At 39.2% G+C, this 19133-nt stretch overlaps 2 protein-coding genes across 17 annotated transcripts in view; one reads left to right on the forward strand and one right to left on the reverse strand.

The window, feature by feature from the left end:
* The first annotated feature begins 1211 nt into the window (after positions 1–1211).
* Positions 1212–19109, forward strand: Yars2 (tyrosyl-tRNA synthetase 2). 3 transcript variants are annotated; one of them, XM_029544865.1, is made up of 6 exons: positions 1221–1988; positions 2785–2952; positions 4569–4724; positions 5320–5490; positions 7125–7170; positions 18877–19109. In XM_029544865.1, exons 1-6 carry the CDS (start codon positions 1225–1227, stop codon positions 18982–18984), a joined length of 1413 nt encoding a protein of 470 aa, XP_029400725.1. In that variant the 5' UTR covers positions 1221–1224; the 3' UTR covers positions 18985–19109. The 3 variants fall into 3 exon arrangements, with proteins under 3 accessions (XP_021065325.1, XP_029400725.1, XP_029400726.1); XM_029544866.1 differs by lacking the exon at positions 18877–19109 and adding an exon at positions 11611–12072; XM_021209666.1 differs by lacking the exon at positions 18877–19109 and having other exon boundaries at positions 1212–1988; positions 7125–7405.
* Positions 9262–19133, reverse strand: part of Dnm1l (dynamin 1 like) — a 44955-nt gene continuing 35083 nt past the window's right edge. For 4 of the 14 annotated variants that reach the window (XM_021208974.2, XM_021208971.2, XM_021208972.2 and 1 more), the window contains 8 exons: positions 17911–18003; positions 15905–15961; positions 15076–15153; positions 14755–14787; positions 12950–13126; positions 12682–12791; positions 10654–10813; positions 9262–10430 (listed from right to left, as the gene is read on the reverse strand). In XM_021208974.2, coding sequence (XP_021064633.1) covers positions 10374–10430; positions 10654–10813; positions 12682–12791; positions 12950–13126; positions 14755–14787; positions 15076–15153; positions 15905–15961; positions 17911–18003 — 765 coding nt within the window. In that variant the 3' untranslated portion in view covers positions 9262–10373. The remainder of the gene's footprint in view (positions 10431–10653; positions 10814–12681; positions 12792–12949; positions 13127–14754; positions 14788–15075; positions 15154–15904; positions 15962–17910; positions 18004–19133) is intronic. The other 10 variants (XM_021208978.2, XM_029544863.1, XM_021208976.2 and 7 more) reach the window with 5 other exon arrangements.

The following is a 19133-nucleotide window of genomic DNA, read 5'->3' on the forward strand; positions in this document are numbered from 1 at the left end:
TCCTTTCTCTCCCCCCTCCCATGCGACTCCCCTGGCCTCAATTCTTAGGGGCCTGTAAACTCTATGAACAGCAGCTTCCCAATAAACCTGCTTTTAATATAATCTAATCTGGTTCGAAATGGCTCATTTTACCGGATAAAGAATCTAAAAGGGGGCACCACCCACAGTGAGCCGGTCCCTCCCACATCAATCACCAATCAAGAAAATTCACCACTGACTTGTTCATAGGCCACTTTGGTTGAGGGCGTTTTCAAGGACCTCAATGACTCTATAACTTTGTCAGCTTGGCATAAAACTAGCCAGTACACTTCTACTGCAACTCAATTGGTCTCTCTCTCTCTCTCTCCCTCTGTACCCCCTACTTCTCTCACTATGGTAGGTATTGGCCACAAATGGCACATTCTCAATAATACTACTCCACATAAATCAGGGAGTTTTGAAAGTATGGCTCACCTCTACTCATATATGAAAATGTCAGAATAAATTCATTATTTTGTACAATTTGTGTATGCTAATTAAAATGTTTAAAGAAAATTAGTCAGATTCTACAATGGGACTTGGGGCTGGCTCACCTGCCATACAATTGCAAATGAGAGTCCTCAGCCTGGTGAGAGGATTCCTAAAAGCACCTAATTTGTTATGAATTTGAATGAGCCTGGTTTTTATTATACTAAACACAGGGAGTTCTTTCCTGTTCCTCTCGTTAGGAGGAGACTGCCACCTTCAGGACACACACTAAAGATGTGTGTGTGTGTGTGTGTGTGTGTGTGTGTGTGTGTGTGTGCGCGCGCGCGTGTGTGTGCCTGTACTCTGCCGAAGAAGCTCTCATTAACTAGGGAAGCTGGTACAAGAAATTTCGTCTCCACTCCAAGTTCTTCCTACAGGCCCAAGACTTACGGGACTTGAGCATCACAAGTAATCATTTGCACAATCATTTAAACGACAGTAAACACTTGTCGAGCGCTTACTGCACCTCCAAGTGCTTTCACCACAGCTGTGGGACAGGAAGTACTATCGCGACATCCTCACTGAGGAAACGGGAATGAAATTACAGAGGGTCAGCGGGGACCGCGAGATGGAACTCGGTCGGCTCACGTTCCAGGACGGCTTACAGCACCAAGGCTTCCCAGGGCTCCCGCCCCGCCCGAGCATGCGTAGAGAGACGCGGAGGCGCCGGCGGTCGCAGGGCGACCGAGGTCCAGCGTGCCTTGCGTGTCCCGCAAGATGGCGGCGCCCGTGCTGAGACCCCTGGGCCGCGTTCGGCCGCCGGGGGTCTGGCTACGAGGGTCGCGTGCGGTGCGGCCGGGCGCGCGGGGGCTGCTGGCGGCCCCGAGGGCCCGCGGCCTGTTCAAGGAGTTCTTCCCCGAGAGCGGCACGAAGACAGAGCTCCCGGAACTCTTCGACCGCCGCAGGGCGGGCTCGGCCCCGCAGACGGTGTACTGCGGCTTCGACCCCACGGGCGACTCGCTGCACGTGGGTCACCTGCTGACGCTCTTGGGGCTCTTCCACTTCCAGCGGGCCGGCCACAACGTGATCGCGCTCGTGGGCGGCTCCACGGCTCTGCTGGGGGACCCCAGCGGCCGGAGCAAGGGGCGCGAGGCGCTGAGCGCCGAGTGCGTGCGGGCCAACGCCACCGCCCTGCGGCGAGGGCTCGAGGCCCTGGCGGCCAACCACGCGCGCCTCTTCGCGGACGGCCGGCCCTGGGGCTCTTTCACGGTGCTCGACAACGCCGCCTGGCTCCAGAAGCAGCACCTAGTGGATTTCCTGGCCACGGTGGGCGGCCACTTCCGCATGGGCACTCTGCTGAGCCGGCTGAGCGTGCAGTCGCGTCTCAAGAGCCCCGAGGGCATGAGCTTGGCCGAGTTCTTTTACCAGGTGCTCCAGGCCTATGACTTCTACTACCTTTTCCAGCACTACGGATGCCGGGTCCAACTGGGCGGATCGGATCAGTTGGGCAACATCGTGTCTGGCTACGAGTTCATCCACAAGTAAGCCGGAATTGTTAGAGCCTACGGAAACCCGGGGACGAATTACAGGAGGAGTGTGTTATTCCTTAGGAAGACCGTAAGATACTGCCCTTGCGAGTTAGAAGGCCTGTTGTAGAGCTGCTGGAAGCAGACCGATATTCAGGATTTGGATTGTGTCTGTTTTCCCTAAGTCGCTTTCAATTTCTAACCTGAGAAATTGTTATTTATCCTGAAAATAATTGGACTTCTGTTTAGAACTGTGTGCATTAATTTAGCTTTTCGCCTCCATAAAGATTTTCACAGCGCTTTCATTTTAAAGATTTATTTATTTGTGTATGAGTGCTCTGTCTCCATGTAACACCTGCATGCCAGATGAGGGCTCCAAATTCCAATATAGATGGTTGTGAGCCACCACATGGTTGCTGGGAATTGAACTCAGGATCTCTGGAAGAATCACTGAGCCACCTCTCCAGCCCTCAAGAGTTTTCTGGAGGAACATAGAGTACATGGCTGGTTCGTGTGCTACACGACAAACTCATTTAAAAATATTAAAAGCCACCTTCTCAATGTACCTCCTGGTGCCCCTTCGCCCAATTTTGTCACTTTTCTACCTGACCCTTCAAAAATCACGTCCTCAGACGCATTCCTACAATTGCATGACACATGTAAATATAAAGTGCGTTTTTTTATGGTTCTTGAGGACCTGAGTCCAGACTGAGAAAGGGTTTTATAAACATAGTAAGTAACCAGACTTACATTTGTACTGTGTTTGGTGGAACTAATTGTGCATAACAGATTACTATGAATGTATGTGTAGGTTGACTGGAGAAGATGTGTTCGGAATCACTGTACCTTTAATTACAAGTACAACTGGAGCAAAGCTGGGAAAGTCTGCTGGCAACGCAGTTTGGCTAAACAGAGAGAAAACATCACCGTTTGAACTTTATCAGTTCTTTGTCAGACAGCAAGATGAGTCTGTAGAAAGGTAAGCTTTTAATAGGCAGTTGAGAGAAATTAATATGTAGCTATGACTCAGTTTTAGCTAGTGAATCTTTTTCTTTGTAGGTTTTTTTCATTGATTCTATTTAAGGTGTAAATTATTATGTCACAGGATACTGTCATTAACTGTCGTAATTTTGTTTATTTTTACAATACTAGTGCTGAACCCAGGGCTGAATGGCTATTTATTAGGTAGGTGCTTAACCAGAGCTACATCCCAGGTCTGAAGAAAAAAAGAATGCGATGTTCTAAGTTGCTCAAGACAGCCTCTGGCTTAAGTCTTACCTCTTACAGCCTTTGAGGCTTGGAACTTAGCCATAGAATCCCAAACATAGTAGCTGTTGTGAAGACGCCTAGTCATGTGAGTCTAAATTGTGTACTCTACCTTCATCTTTATAAACTAATTTTGTTTTATTCTTGCTGGTCCTCAAATCTTCTGTTGTGTAATCACAACAGAAGAAAACTTCTCAGTCAGATGTGCTGGTCTGTGTCTCCTGTTGTACCAGTAACAGTACCAACTATTCTAGAGTGATAAAAGAATAAACTTAGAGATCTTTGAAATAATAGTTGCCAATCCTTACTAAAATAAATTTGTACATAAACTATGGTCTAACATAACCTCTACTGGATAACATGCCTAACAGAAATTCATGCATGTGTATACTAAGAAAAATAGAGGTATCTGTGGCATGATTACATATGTTCAAAAGTAGACACAATGGCCCCAACAGAGTAAATCACAGAATATTAATAACTTTGAAAGCTGTGCTTGTGACATCATAAGTCTGAATATGCTGGTGTGCTAAAGTAAGTTAGAAATAAAAATGCGGGCTGGAGAGATGGCTCAGTGGTTAAGAGCACCGACTGCTCTTCCGAAGGTCCTGAATTCAAATCCCAGCAACCACATGGTAGCTCACAACCATCCATAATGAGATCTGACTCCCTCTTCTGGTGCATCTGAAGACAGCTACAGTGTACTTAGATATAATAATAAATCTTAAAAAAAAATGCATTTTGCATGATTTTACTTGTAATCTTGTATTTCTTAAGAAGATGCTTTCATAGGTGTTCATTTCATAATGGTTCACTAAGCTTTGTGATAGATATATGCTTTTCACTTCATAGCATTTTGCAAAAGTTAACATATGGAATACTCTTCATTTTTGTTTTTAATTTATTTTATTTATATGAGTACACCCACTGTATCTATTTTCAGACACCAGAAGACATCGGATCCCATTATAGATGGTTTGTGAGTCACCATGTGGCTGCTGGGAGTTGAACTCAGGACCTCTGCAAGAGCAGTCAGTGCTCTTAACTGCTAAACCATCTCTCTAGGCCCCTCATGTCAAATTTTTAAGGATATACATAAAACAAAAATTTCAAAGTATGCTTAAGAAAGAGGCACACATTTCTGCACCATTTTGTTACTTAAGGAAAATGGAAAAGTATTGAAAAATATTACCCACTGGGGTTGTGTGTCTTAGTGTACTGTATAAGTACATTCTACAGTTTTTCATTAATTAAAAAATGAATTTAGGATTTTTCTTCCCAAGATAAGCTAGTAGATGCACATGGAATGTTTTATCTCTCGTCCTGCAGGTACCTGAAGCTTTTCACTTTCCTTCCCCTCCCAGAGATCGATCACATTATGCAGCTACATGTCAAAGAACCAGAAAAGCGAGTTGCTCAGAAACGACTTGCTGCAGAAGTAACAAAGCTTGTTCACGGACAAGAAGGTCTGGACTCTGCTAAAAGGTTGGCTTTACAACAGCTAATGGGCTAGTTAATAGTCCTAGCTTGATATATCTATAACATAGCTCCTTTACACATAAGGCTTACAGAACATCTTGGGAGAAGGGGACAAAAGGGTGTTTGGGAAATTGGCTGTGAGATTGTGTTCAGGAAATGACAAGGAAGCTTCACCCACAATACCATAGTATGACTGCCTAAACATGTATGAATGTATGTATGTATGTATGTATGTATGTATGTATGAATGTATGTCAACATGGAAGGGAGAAATCTCATGAGGCCCCATCCCTCAACAAAGAACTACAGGCAACTAAGGAATTCTTAGAGAAGTTAAGACTTAATGAAAGTTGGTGGATAGACAAGAAAAATTGGAAATGATGTTTTAAGAGTTTCTTATGGATTACTAACTTGTACTGTATTGAACTTACGTATTTTTATGTTGTTTTTACTAGAGAAGTCTTTAAGTTAGTGAATTACACAAAATAGATATTGCTGTTGAAACATATACTGTGGAACACAGTGGGGACTCTGTAGTCATTTGGTGGTTTGTGTGGGGTTGGGGGTGAAACAATCCCTAATGTAGCTTTATGTTTTTCAGGTGTACACAAGCCCTTTACCATAGCAGCATAGAGGCACTGGAGGTCATGTCTGACCAAGAGTTAAAAGAATTGTTTAAAGAAGCTTCATTTTCTGAATTAGTTCTTGACCCTGGAACGAGTGTCATAGACACGTGCCGTAAAGCAAATGCCATTCCTGATGGCCCTCGAGGGTAAGGCTTTGTGATTTTTTTTTTTTTTTAAATTCGCTGCGAAATGTGCTTCACAGAATGTTTCCAGGGTGTTTTCCTGGCAGTGCTTTAATGTAACTCATTTCTTGCAGAAGTTGGGTTAAGCCAAACAATAAAACCGGGAGTTCATACAGTAGAAAATACCTTGAACTCTCTGAAGGACTCCTTCAAGTGTTTCATCATTCAGCTCAGGGATTTGTTGACAGAGACGTGAAAAGAACCGTATGACTTCCCACATACTCTGCTTGTAGCCTCTGGGCTTTGGAGGATAGGGTCTATTGTAAAATTTTAATTACTGAAAAGAAATGAGAATAGAAATACAACTTCATAAAACTTATAAACTAGAGAGTATTCTGGAGAATTACATTTTTCTTTTGCAGAAGGAAATGGCATATTACAATTTCTTAGTTCTACCATATTATTAGGGAATACTTTTGCTCTACAAGAAGTGATATGGAATGCAATGTCCATTTATAACAGCAACAGGTAGAAGGAAAAGCAATAACCAGAAAACACAAGTGCCTCATCCATTGGACTCTGTACATAAAGTTCCTGTCACTTGCCCATGATTATTACATGAGTGACATTTGTTACAGTTGCTTTCCTTGTTTTGGAATGTTTGCCTCTCCGGTGAGATCTAAATTGTGTGTGTAGACAAATATCATGTCTCCCTGTTCATGATCTGCCACTCAACCTTATTTATTTATTCCCTAATAATGTACCAAATTTAACCTGGAGTCAAATTCTCTGTACATCAAGTATAGTTTTCTGCATCTTCTTATGAACTTCACTGATAATTTGCTGATAACTAAGTTTAATCTCTACTTAAATCACCCAAATTAGTCAGAGTCAGAAGTAATGCTGCATTTTTTCATACCATAAATAGGGTTGGCCTGTATAATATTCAGCCTGGAAATAGCCTGCCTAGAAGAAATAAATACACTTGTAAATAGAATTTTGTTGTGGGCTTGATTTTATAAAGCTGTGTTCACTGAGCTGCTTAACTCTGTTTAGTAACACATGCCACTTTCAAGGGTCCCTTCTGTTTCCTCGCCTTGTCAAAATTCCTGCTTAACACCTTATCTGTCAAGGAAGTTCCCGGAGCTTATGACCCAGTCAGTGTGCCCCAGTCCTTCATCTAGTCCTCACAGCACAACACTGTGCTAGAGAAACTGGTATGTCAGCATTGTCCTCTCTTTAATACATATACTTACTAAACCAGCTATTGATTTCCCATTTATGAAATCAGCTGATTAAGAATTTTGTTTTTATTTTAAACAGTACTAGTTCATAGTCTCAGAATTTTCCAGTTTCCTATCATTTCTAAAGATTCAATTTGGAGTATTTATTACCTGTATCTATAGGTAGCATACTTTAAAGGCATGAGCCACTACTGCCCTGCTCAAAGCTGATATATTTGAGCCTGATGGTTCAGGCCTGTAATCTCAGATACTCGAGAAATTGAGGCAGGAAGACCACAATTGTAAGAGCCACCTGAGCTGCAGTGTAAGTTCAGATGAGCACAGGCAGCTTCCCGACACCTTACCTCATGTTTAAGGTATTGGTCAGGTGAGGGTAACTGAGTGCTCCTAGTTATAAAACCTTTCTATTTTCAGGTATCGGATGATAACAGAAGGTGGAGTCAGTATAAATCACAGACAGGTAACAAATCCTGAAAGTGTTCTAGTAATTGGACAACATATTCTCAAGAATGGACTTTCCTTACTTAAAATAGGAAAAAGAAATTTCTACATTATAAAATGGCTTCAGTTGTGAAAGATTTTGTCCAAATTTGTCCATCATCCATTTTTAAAATGTGGAGGTCTTCAGAAACTCAAGGCCCCATCACAATGTAAATACTCATGTGCATTTCAAAATAAAATGTTATTTAATTGTAGTTCATTTCTTCACACTTGCTCCTTGGGTTGAAGAAGTGGTGCAGTGGAAATGACTGTATAAACAGTAGGTAAGGTGCAGAGCACTTAACTGATTGCAGTAGTGCAACATAGCTCTACAAACTAGCCAAGCTTCTGTTTAGACATGAGAAATCTGTTGTAAAATTAAACTTCTGATTTATGCTAAGAAGCAAACAGAATTCTTAAAAAGGAGTTAGATGTGGCAGTGGTTCCCAATAGAAACTGTAGTACAAAATAGTTTTTTCTCAAACAAAACACCAATTGGTACCAGACTTCATTTATAGTTTACTTTTCTACTTCCTTGTTCATCAATGGGTTCCTATGGCAGATTTTTTTTCTCTTATTGGATATATTCTTTACTTACATTTCAGATGTTATCCCCTTTCCAGGTATCCCCCGTGGAAACCTCCTATCCTATCCTCTCTCGCCCTGCTTCTATGAGGGTGCTTCCCCCCCACTTCCCACCCTGGCATTCCCCTACACTGGGGCATTGAACCCCCTCAGGGCCAAGAGCCGCTCCTCCCACTGATGTCCAACAAGGCCATCCTCTACCACATATGCAGCCAGAGCCATGGGTACTCTTTGGTTGGTGGTCCAACCCCCAGGAGCTCTGCGTGTCTGGCCAGCTGACACTGTTGCTTGCTCCATGGGGCTGCAAACCCCTTCAGCTCTTTTAGTCCCTTCTCCAACTCCTCCATCAGGGACCCCACACTCAGTCCAATGGTTGACTGCAAGCATACGGTATAACAGATATTTTAAGAAATTAAAGAAACAAAAAGCATCTCACCAAGTATACCATCATTAAGAACAGCAAAGATATAGGAAGTTTTGAGGTCAAACTAGTTTGTATACATGAGACAAGTTAATTCTCCAAAAGTTTCTGTAAAAATCAAGATAGTGCTATCCCAGTGTACACAGGGGCGAAGCATAAACTGTTGATCAGCTTCTGGATGCCATACTGTTCACGTTCTGAGCACTCATCCTTGGCTTACTCCGAAGAAGTTTCTGTATTTATCTGTAGACATGGAGATGTATGTAACAAGGCCTTGGTAGTGATTATCTAATAGGAAAAATGGTGTAAAACTGGGTGCAGTGCAAATTAAATTGTTACATTATGAAGAAGATTCAGGTATTTCAAAGATACAGCTATTTAAACCTTGAAGTCAGAAAGAATTCAATTTCACACCAGCATTTTTATTTACATAGAACATACAGTTGTCTTATAAATATGCCAGAAGTTATCCCCATGTTTCAGAACACATCAGTGTAAAAGCACACAAAGGAAGCTTCCCCTTTCCCTACGTTTGTTTTCCTTTGTACAAAGTGTGTAGTGCTAACAAGTATATTATCATAGCACGTTTTTAAAGCTAACATCTTCCATTTAAAATTTATTTGAAATGTTGGATAAAGGTGCATTTCTTTCTCCTTACAAATTCAAAAAGGCTACAGTGGTGGTCATCTTTCTTAAAAAATAGGTCATTAATACCTAATAGTTGGATAACAGGATTTTTTTTTTTTTTTGAAGTATGCTAACACATTTAGGCAGTGTGTAATCACTGTCAAGCTAGTACTCTATCAAACTGCTTTTATGTTTTTGAGATTGCTCAGTGGGCATCATCAACTAAAGATAACATGTTCTTGTTTTCCTTGCTAATAGTATTTCATAAGATGCCTGACCATAACCTGAAAAGAATTTTAGTTATTTATAAAACGAATGTATCATTTGGCCAGAGACAACTAGATACATCAAAGATTTCTACTTAGATTTCAATTTTTTGGGTTTTTCAAGACAGGGTTTCTCTGTGTAGTTCTAGTTGTCTTGGAACCACGCTGGCCTTGAACTCACAGAGATCCACCTGCCTCTGCCTCCCAAGTGCTGGGATTAAAGGCGTGTGCCACCACTGCCCAGCTAAGTCAGAAAATTTTTTAATGCTAGTTTACAAGATGATTTGTACAGGCAGTTTTCACAAAATAGGTTGTAAACATCACCCTAAACCCCTGAATACAGTCCATAAGCTTTTAGGTATATGAGTATGTCCAGGTGTTTTTCTTTAATAAAGGTCCACTAGTGTTTTTCATACCAGTAGTCTAATGTATTCTGTTGGTGTGGAACTAAAGTAGCTATTACCAGTGGCTACAGAGTGGAATTTTAGGTTCCATTTAACTGTGAGTCTTGGAGCCCAATATAAGTGCCCCATTTTAAGGGTGTATCTGGATTGCAATTACTGTATTTGTAAATATGAGAAATTTAGGTTATCATTGGATCACTTAGAGACTAATAGGACAAACTATTGTTACTAAGAAAGTTCCCAATAGTTGTTTTTAATGTAGGAAGTCATTAAATTTTCAGGCTTTTTTAGAATCAAAGTATATTTTAATTTCGAATGCACCAGGGCAGTGTAGACTCAGGAGCCATTAATTACACAGTCTGTTCCTACATCTTGATGAGTCTTTATTTCTTGAAACTGCAGAAGAGTTTTGATTGTTTTTTAAGACTATAAAAATGAAGGATAGGTGGATACATTGGTTATGTGAGGAACTTGCCAGGCTCCGTCTTTTAAAGCCAGGTCAGTCTATATAAATAGTGCATGCATTATAGTCATGAAATGTCCTGGAGCTTCCTTTCTGAGGACTACGGCTGCAGCTTTGAGACTAAGAAAGTTACGTGGGTCATATGCACAGGCAAACTGCTTTGTACAACTAGAATATCAATTGCTCTTGTAAGTTTGACTGAAACGGACAGACTTGATATACGTCATAAGAAACTTGAAAAATGTGAATTAAACGTGTGATTTGTTTTGTAATGAATAATATACTTTTCAGCTTATAGCCAGTCTTCACACGAGCAAATTCATACACTGCAATACACAAAAGTTCATAAACTTCTACTCAGATAGGCAGTAGCTAGCAGGTTCAAGTCAGCAAAGTGTGGATATCAAACAGTTCTGTTCACCAAAGGTGAGTCTCTCGGATTTCAGCAATAATTTGACTGGCTCCTTGTAATGCCTGCATTAAAAGAAATAAAAACTCAAGTTAGAATGTTACTCTGAATTTTGTAAAGAAATTTTTCCATTTTTCAATATTTAAAAAAAAAAGCAGTATTCTCTTCTGAAATTTTAATCTAATCAAATCCCAGTGTGTGAAGGAGACAAGATCAGAATGTCACTTTACTATCCTGCATGTGTTATGTGTACATCCCAGGGAGAAAGACGGAGAAAATTTCACTTACCTTCAGCATATCCGCTGCTTCTTTTCTTCGCTGTGCCATGTCCTCAGATTCAGTCAGAAGGTCATCTAATAAGGATGACTTATACAGCTGCCCTACCAGTTCACTCTGAAGAGTATCTTTCACATGATTAACCAAAAAATGCATTACTGCCTTTGGGACACTGCAAAGCAAGGTCAAATCATGAGCTTTTGGTAACAATTATATTTTCAAAAATTCAGATCAGTGGTTCTCAACCTGTGGGTTGCGATGCCTTTGGAAATCAAATGACCCTTTCACAGGGGCTGTGTATTAGATATCCTGTATATTAGATATTTACATTATTATTCATAACTAGCAACAAAATAATTTTATGGTTCATGTCACCACAACATAAAGGACTGTGTTAATGGGTTACAAGAAAGTTAAGAACCACTGATTTAGACTTTAACTAGAGTATGCCTTTGCAAAGTAATGAAGTTAAAAAAGAACACTGAATATTTAATGTACTTAGTAAAATAGATACTCTTCAAGTGTTCATTTAATAAAGCATTAAGCATAGTCACAATCCTTGATTATTTTATCTTCATTCATCTCACTTATCCCATATATAAACACAACAATGACCATTATTCTTAATAGCCCAAACTGAAATAAAATATTCATAGCGATGAATAGATATACAAAGTATGGTAGTCAACTGTAGAAAGAAAGTCAATTGTGAACAGGATCCATGCTGTAGCATGAACAAGCTTTAAAACACACTAACAAATAGCCAAGATTCAAGGCCTGATCTACAAGCTAAATCCCTTACCTGGCACCATTACTGGGCCAAGAAGCTATGGCTAGAGAGATCAAAGAGACCCCAGTCGAGAACCTACCACTTAATGGACATAGCATTAAATCAGTTCCTAATGACCTATTATTATACCCATAGATTATACATCCCCTAACCCTCATCTGAGAAATTGTTGGTTATAGGTGGTGGTTAACAAGGAGATCCACAGTGGCCAAGATGCAGAGAATAAGACATTGTACAATGTTTCGCCCTAAGTGGAGCACCTATATCTCCTCCCAAGAATAAAGGACCATTGCAGAAGAGATGTGGATACAAAGAAACAATTTTGGACACAGTAGTGCAGCTGCAAATATGAACTCGGCAGTTGTGACAGCATGCACAAGACTGGTGCAAGCTTAATCCTGACCACAATTCAGTGTGAGTAGAGAGAGGTGTGGGATACAAAGTCTCATGGCTAGCAGAGGAGCTAGTGGCAATTCTCAGCTGCTGGGAGAGGGTCAGAGCATAGCTGCCGACAGTTTAGCCAAGCTCTAGTAGAAGGCCATACACCCAGGAATATCAAGCAACACAAATTGGCCTTGACTGGGGAAGGAAAAAACAAACACAAATTTGGGTGAAAAAGGGAGGGAGCATAAAAACAAAAAAGATCAAAATACAAAGAATTCTCAAATATTTCTTAAAAAGGGGAGGGACACTCACGAGTGAAAGAAGCCAGACAAAAGGTCACATATTATTGTGTTCCCACTAACATGAAATGTCTGATAGGCATGGCACCTTAGAGGCAAGGCAATAGGAAGTTATGACTGACAAAGGGTGTGTTTTACTTTGAGTAAGGTAATAAAATGTAACCATGTAGCCTACTAGAACATAAGAATGTTTTTCAGAGCACTGTGGGAATTGAATCCAGGGCTTCATAAATACTAAATTATACCACTCTATACTATTCCATGGAACCACACTGCTACCCTTTTCTGATTTTTTATTTTGTTTTGAGATGGCAGAATGTGTATTTGTGATCCTTCTGCTTGAGGCTCAATCTTCCTGTGATTGCAGACCTATCACTATTACTATATCCTTTTATTTTTAATATTTTCAGCTAACACATAATATTCTAATCTTTCCATGTCAACAGACTGTCTTGCTATTAACAGTTAAAATTAATATTTAGAATCAAAGGTAATCTAAAAATGTATATTCTTTTAAAAGACATCACAAACTCATCCAGCAGTGTTTACATATTAAATAATACTAACCTGTCTTGAATATTCTTTCTGACAATTAGAAAATATGATTTGATAAGTCTTTCAATAACCTCACAATCTCGCTGTTCTCGGGCAGACAGTTTTCGTGCAACTGGAACTGGCTAAAAGAGGGAAAAATATTACTTCTATGCTATTTTGAAATGGCAACATTTAATATTTAAAAGTTAAAAATTTTGGTGACTTCAATTTCTTCTGTTTAAAGAATGTCTGCTAGTAACTTGGTTCACTTGTAGATTTAAATAGAATTGTGGTGGCTTACCACATCTAGCAAATTGACAGCATGGCCTTTTTGTGGACTTGCTGGCATAATTGGAATTGGTTTTGACTTCTCTTCAGCAAGTAGTTCTTCAGCTTTTGAAGTTTTTAGCATTCCTCTCCAATTGCCGGTTGTTGGTTCCTGACCACCGTCTCCAATGCCGCCACCTGCAGATGGAACCTGAAAACACATTGTTCCAAACCTATACTCTGTATATTTAACAAACAAAGGAAGTTCATTTTCTTTGATGGCAATCTAGAACATATAGGTGGTACCTATCTGGAATATATTCAGACAGATAATGAAGTCAGAAATAATGGTGGCATTTGTCACTAGAAACCTGAGAGATTCTGTTTGAAGCTGTCGGTAAGCCAATAGCCAATTCAGGTTCTGTTTAATTCCTTTCATTTATTATTACTTTCCAAAACTTTATCTTTCACCATTCTTCAAACACTAAATTAAATGCACACACAAGAAAGAGAACTTGCCCTTAGTTTCATCTCATCAAAGCAATCTTAAACTCTTAACCATTGAACTTTGATCTTACAGTGCTGTGAGCTTATGGCTCTACATATTTCTAAAAATAGTTTACTATAGTTCTGATTATCAAAAAGTAAAAGTAGACATCTTTAATAAAAGAAAGACTACATCATAGACCTAACTATCACATTCCCAAGCTACCTACAATGTGCAATGTAACATAAACACAACAGAACCTCCCTCATAATCTGTACTGAGAAAGAGATCCAGCGAGAGTCCTCGGCTACCCTTACAACCTTATTTTATGGGGCCTTGATTTCTAAGAGAAAAAAACCTGCCTGCTTAATATAGTGGGAAAAACAAAACATCAACGTTTAAGAATGTTTTTAGATCCTCTTTAAGGTCTTGCAAATCTAATAGAAGATTAAATCATATAAATGTAATGGAAGAGTCTATGGTACTTGTAAGAAAAATGAGTTTGGAAAATCATTCAAATTTGAAAAATCTGTCAAAATGTCAAAAAAAAGAGCTACATCTAGAAAGTAAGTATTGTAAGAAATAGGTCTTCATATCCTACACATGGTTTTCTGTGAAAATTATTACCAAGCCTTAAACTCTCAAGTTCCATGTTTTGAATTTGCTTAAGCTTTGAAAGCGCATGTGCGAGTTACATTAGTTACTACAGACACGGATGGAAACACAGAAAGCACTGGGGAGGTGAGACCTTTACAGAGCAAATGTCCCAAAGCACCGTTTCCATCCCTGAAATCTTTGTTTGTTTGAGACAGGCTTTTCTTTTTTTGTTTTTCGAGATAGTGTTTCTCTGTATAGCCCTGGCTGTCCTGGAACTCACTTTGTAGACCAGGCTGGCCTCGAACTCAGAAATTCACCTGCCTCTGCCTCCTGAGTGCTGGGATTAAAGGCATGCGCCACCATGCCCAGCTGAGACAGGCTTTTCTATGTAGCTCTAGCTGTCCTGGAACTCACTCTGTAGACTAAGCTGGCCTCAAACTCAGAACTCTCTCTGACTCTTCCTCCCAGGTACTAGACTTAAAAGCATGTACCACATGCCCAGCTCCATCTCTGAAGTCTGTACGAAGAGGACACTGAAAGCTAATCTTTAGAGTAACAGCCGTAGGAGAAGCTATTGTTAGTAGTTAAGTGCTAAAGCTAGACTAATGCCACTTTACAAGGGTTGGATAAAAGAAACATTAAGACCATAACACAGACAACAATGGAGGCCACTGGACAAACAGGCTCTTGATGAACTTGAGTGTTTTAGTAAGAACCAAAGGCACCAACATTTCCATCTGAAGCAAGAGACTCACATTTTTAGTTTCTCTTCTGTTGTCCTGAATTAACTGTTAAAAGATATGTTAAAACATGCAATTTAACAAGCAAGATTTAAATAGCAATGGCTTGAAAATTTAAAGTAGACAACTTTCTCTTAGAATTATTTTTCTCCGTTTATCTTCTATATAGCAAGCAGAGCATGTCAGCAATACTTTGATATTTATATACTTTGTTATATAATTTAAAAATCTGGATTAGGCTAATAGTCTAACACAGTATCCCATATCAATATTGTTTTATTCAGTGTACTGTCTCCACACCAGGCATGCAGGCTTAGATTAGGAATCAGAACAGACCTTGCCATCAGCCTCAGCAGAAGCAGCAGGGGGGGGCTCCTGGGAGGCAGGTGCCAAAGCACTTGGAACTTTAGAAGACTGAAGGTAAAAATGCAGGGGGGAAAAAAAAATCAAGGATGCCAAAAATGCATTTGGAAACATTTTATAGACAAAATTTCCTCTCTATAATGAGATAGTAAAGTGATGTAAACCAGAAGTAACCATGGAGCTGTGTGTGTTCTCTGTTTTATCACCTACACCACCGTCACTGTTAGCTTTCTGCAGATGAACTAGTAAGAAAATCCAAATCCCATGGCAACTGCTGCTGCTTTATTTTTTTTTTGGGGGGGGGTGAGAGGGTGGGGGGTGAAAGGTCACTTCCTATCTATTCTGACAAGGAACCCAAGGTAAGAGGTCTAATAGTTGTTGAAAGTTACTGCCAAAATTTAAAATCTATGACATATATAGTTGTCTTCCCTTTGTCTTTTTCTTTTCTTTCTTTTCCGAGACAGGGTTTCTCTGTATATCCCTGGCTGTCCTGGAACTCACTTTGTAGACCCGGCTGGCCTCGAACTCAGAAATCCGCCTGCCTCTGCCTCCCGAGTGCTGGGATTCCCTTTGTCTTTCAAAGGCCCTTATGACAAAGTCATTGCTGACCAAATAATCTTAAAAAAGAAACTTTGACATTTAAAAGCCACCTTTCTTTTGAAATTATTCAAAGCTTTTAAAACTTATGTACACCCCTTAAAGTATTAAAGACAGGAAGAAAAATACATTCTTACAGAGAAATAAACCCAACTGAGGCTGACCTTTGGGTGTGGGGAATATACCATAAAAAGATTTTATTTACCTTGTCTCGTGCTACAGCTGAAGGCAGCTCTCTTGCTAGCCTGTTTCTTCTTTGTTCCTATAAAATGTTACCAAGCTTTTCTGATTATCAGAATATTGAGATGTTCATCTTAGTTAAAAAGTATGGAGTTAACTTACACATTTACCATATTAATATTGGGTCTTATGCCATAATTGATTATATTTTAAAACAGATCTGGAACCTAATGCTTCCCTATGTCTGTTTGTTTTCTGCCCAAACACATCTGCTAAGGGATATAATACAGCATCAGTAACAATGGTTCCTTTTACCAGGGACTCCCAAATGAAGGGCAGTAGATAAACATCTCTTCCTCAGGAAGTTAAGAAACATGGACTTAAACTGTTTCCACATCAACATGGAACACAGACTTTCAGCATACCATGAAGAATCTGAAGTATACACCTCATAGAAAATCCACACCCTTAAATGTCACTCAGACTACAAAAAACAAAAACCCTCATAACTTAAATGTCTATTTGAAAAAAGGTTTAATCCTATTAAAGAATATTGTCTTCTGGTGACAGTATTGATAACTGAGAGACTGTTCTGTAACCTATTTAACAGACTGATAAATTACTCATTATATTATCAAATGGTTACAAAACTACAGACATCTGTACTGAGCACCTGCAATATCCAGGCATGCATCATAGCAAGTAGATACAGAAAAATAAAGATACAGGTAATAAATAAGCCTCTTACAGGCATTTGGAAAACTTAAGCCTGAGGTGATAGAACAGCATGTATCAAAATTGTTCCTCAAATGAAAACATTTCACGAACGCTCTCAAGCTTACTAAGATCTATAAGTTAACAAAGTTTCTTAGTTATAGAACTTTTAAAGCAAAAAGTCAACTATTTCCATTTTCTTGGGTTGTCAAGTGATAAATGATAGATGACAGAGAAGCCCCCACTCTCACTGTTAGGAGTTCCTGAGCTACTCAGTCATAATGATTATGCAGAGGACCTATGTCAGACTCCTATAGGGTCTTCCTTTTGCCTACTTATGGGACCCTTTTCATCCTGCTGGCACGCCTCATTCAGCCTTGGTGCGATGGTATGTGCCTAGTCTTATTGTAGCTTGTTATACCATGTTTGGTTTATGTTTCTCTTTTCTGAAGGAAGGTAAAGGGTGAGAGGGAAGGTGGGGGAAGCAACTGGGGGGAGGGGAGGAGAAACTGTGGTTGAGATGTAATATAGGAGAATTAAAAAAATTCATAAAACTTTTAGGTAAAAAGTTAAAGATAGAAAAAAATTAACAAAGTTATACACAGGTTCTATAGTTAGGGTTCTATAAAACCCTAATACACTTGTCATACATGACCCTGTTAGTTAAACCAAAACTGCTCCAAGCAAAATATTCCATTTAAGTCAGTCTTAATGTGCCTACTTTTCAAATTATTCTTATTTTACTTTATGTGTACGGGTATTCTGACTACAAGTATGTCTGTGTACCACATGCATGTTGGTGCCTATGGAGGCCAGAAGAAGGTGCCAGATCCCCTGGCCCTGGTGTTACAGATGGTTGTGTCTGGGAATTGAACCCAGATCCTCTGAAAGAATAGCTAATGTTCTCAACTTCTGAGCTATCTCTCTAGTGTAGCCTATATGGACCTACATTTAATATAACATAACATACCTAATTCACTTTTTGAGTGTTAAGAGCCAAGAAACAAACAAAACAAAATAAAACAAAACATCCTCAATTAAAAGCATTCACTTGGTTTTATATACTTCAATCCAAAGAACTATAATAGTTACTGAAAAAGAACAAGAACATTCTTTAACATTAAAATAAATCCTTTTTGATTAGTAAGTAGAAAGTAAAAATAATTGTCCCAGGTGACTTTGAGAACTAAAATTAACAGAACAATGTAATGAATTTACCATATTTCCTAAGCATACAACCAGCAGTAATATGCCACATCTCTTGTACAAATATACTTGCACCTGATCCAACTCTCTGAAAAATGATGCCCTACTCACCTCTATATTATTGTTCATTAGCCCACAGGCATCAGCAAAGTCTGGGTGTTTTGTGTTGATATATGCTAGCTCAATTGCCACTAAGTTATGTACCTATAAAAAAAAAAACAAAATAAGGTTAATGTAAAAAAAATTATGACAGGCTAACCTAACCTTGAGAAGTCTATATATGAAAAATTTATAATACAGACAATATTGCAAAAGTATAAGAAACATTTTCATACACTTGATGACTATGCTCCAAATAACATTTTATGCTCAATGATAATTAACTCTAATTTAAATTATCTACCTTCCAGAGTTAAAATTGTACTCCTAAGAAAGAAAACATGACGTTAAGATAGCTTTAAAGTAATTTCTTATTACTGGGAAAAATTATGTACCTGTGCAATTTTAAGTTCCAAGCCTTTATAAGCAACTTTGTTATTCAAATTTCAGATGATACATTATAGTAAAGTTTATGTTCCATTTTAAAATAAATAGTTCATAAATAGGCAAAAATAAGAATGCTAATTTTATTCAAACAATAAACATATTTAAGCCTGAGGTAGTTAGGAATAACTTAGCCATAACCGTGAAACAGACCGATAAAATTAATGGGGCTAAAAGTCTAATGAGACAGCATTGAAAAGGGAACATGAAGACTTATATTTTCAGTCTTTCTACACAATTCCTAAGGCTTATAGAGAATGAACTTAAATTTTTATCTTTAAAAAAATTAGTGCATATTCGTTATCCATAAGTGGTCTCACTTGTTTTCATACATATTTTAATCATACTCACCACTGCCCTTCTTGTCCCCCCTCCCCCTGCTGACTCCATTCTCTTCCCACTTCTCTCTCGTGTCTTTAGTGACCTGATCCCCTGAGTTTCATCTGTCTGTAAGGGTTGCTTACAGACATACTGGTGAGGGTAAGGGATTGTTTACAGGACCATGGCCACCCTTAATGTCTTTTTATCTTCTAGTCTCTAAATGTTCCTGGTCACAGCTTTTCTCCAAAACTGGCTCTCCTACTGACAACTCTGAACAAAAGAAAAGTATTACTTACCAAGTACCAAATGAACACAAGGTGAGCTACTTGTTAGCCCAGTAGCTGTTTGTTGGCCAAGTTAAATTAACAAGGTACATGTAAAAATATGGAGGTCATACAAGAGGAACCAAGGCTCCCATGACTGCCCCGTACTGTCTCAAGTTTCAGAACACCACTTAACGGTGCAGAGCT

The sequence above is a fragment of the Mus pahari genome, chromosome 12 (assembly GCF_900095145.1).
Source record: "Mus pahari chromosome 12, PAHARI_EIJ_v1.1, whole genome shotgun sequence".
NCBI lineage: Eukaryota > Metazoa > Chordata > Mammalia > Rodentia > Muridae > Mus > Mus pahari.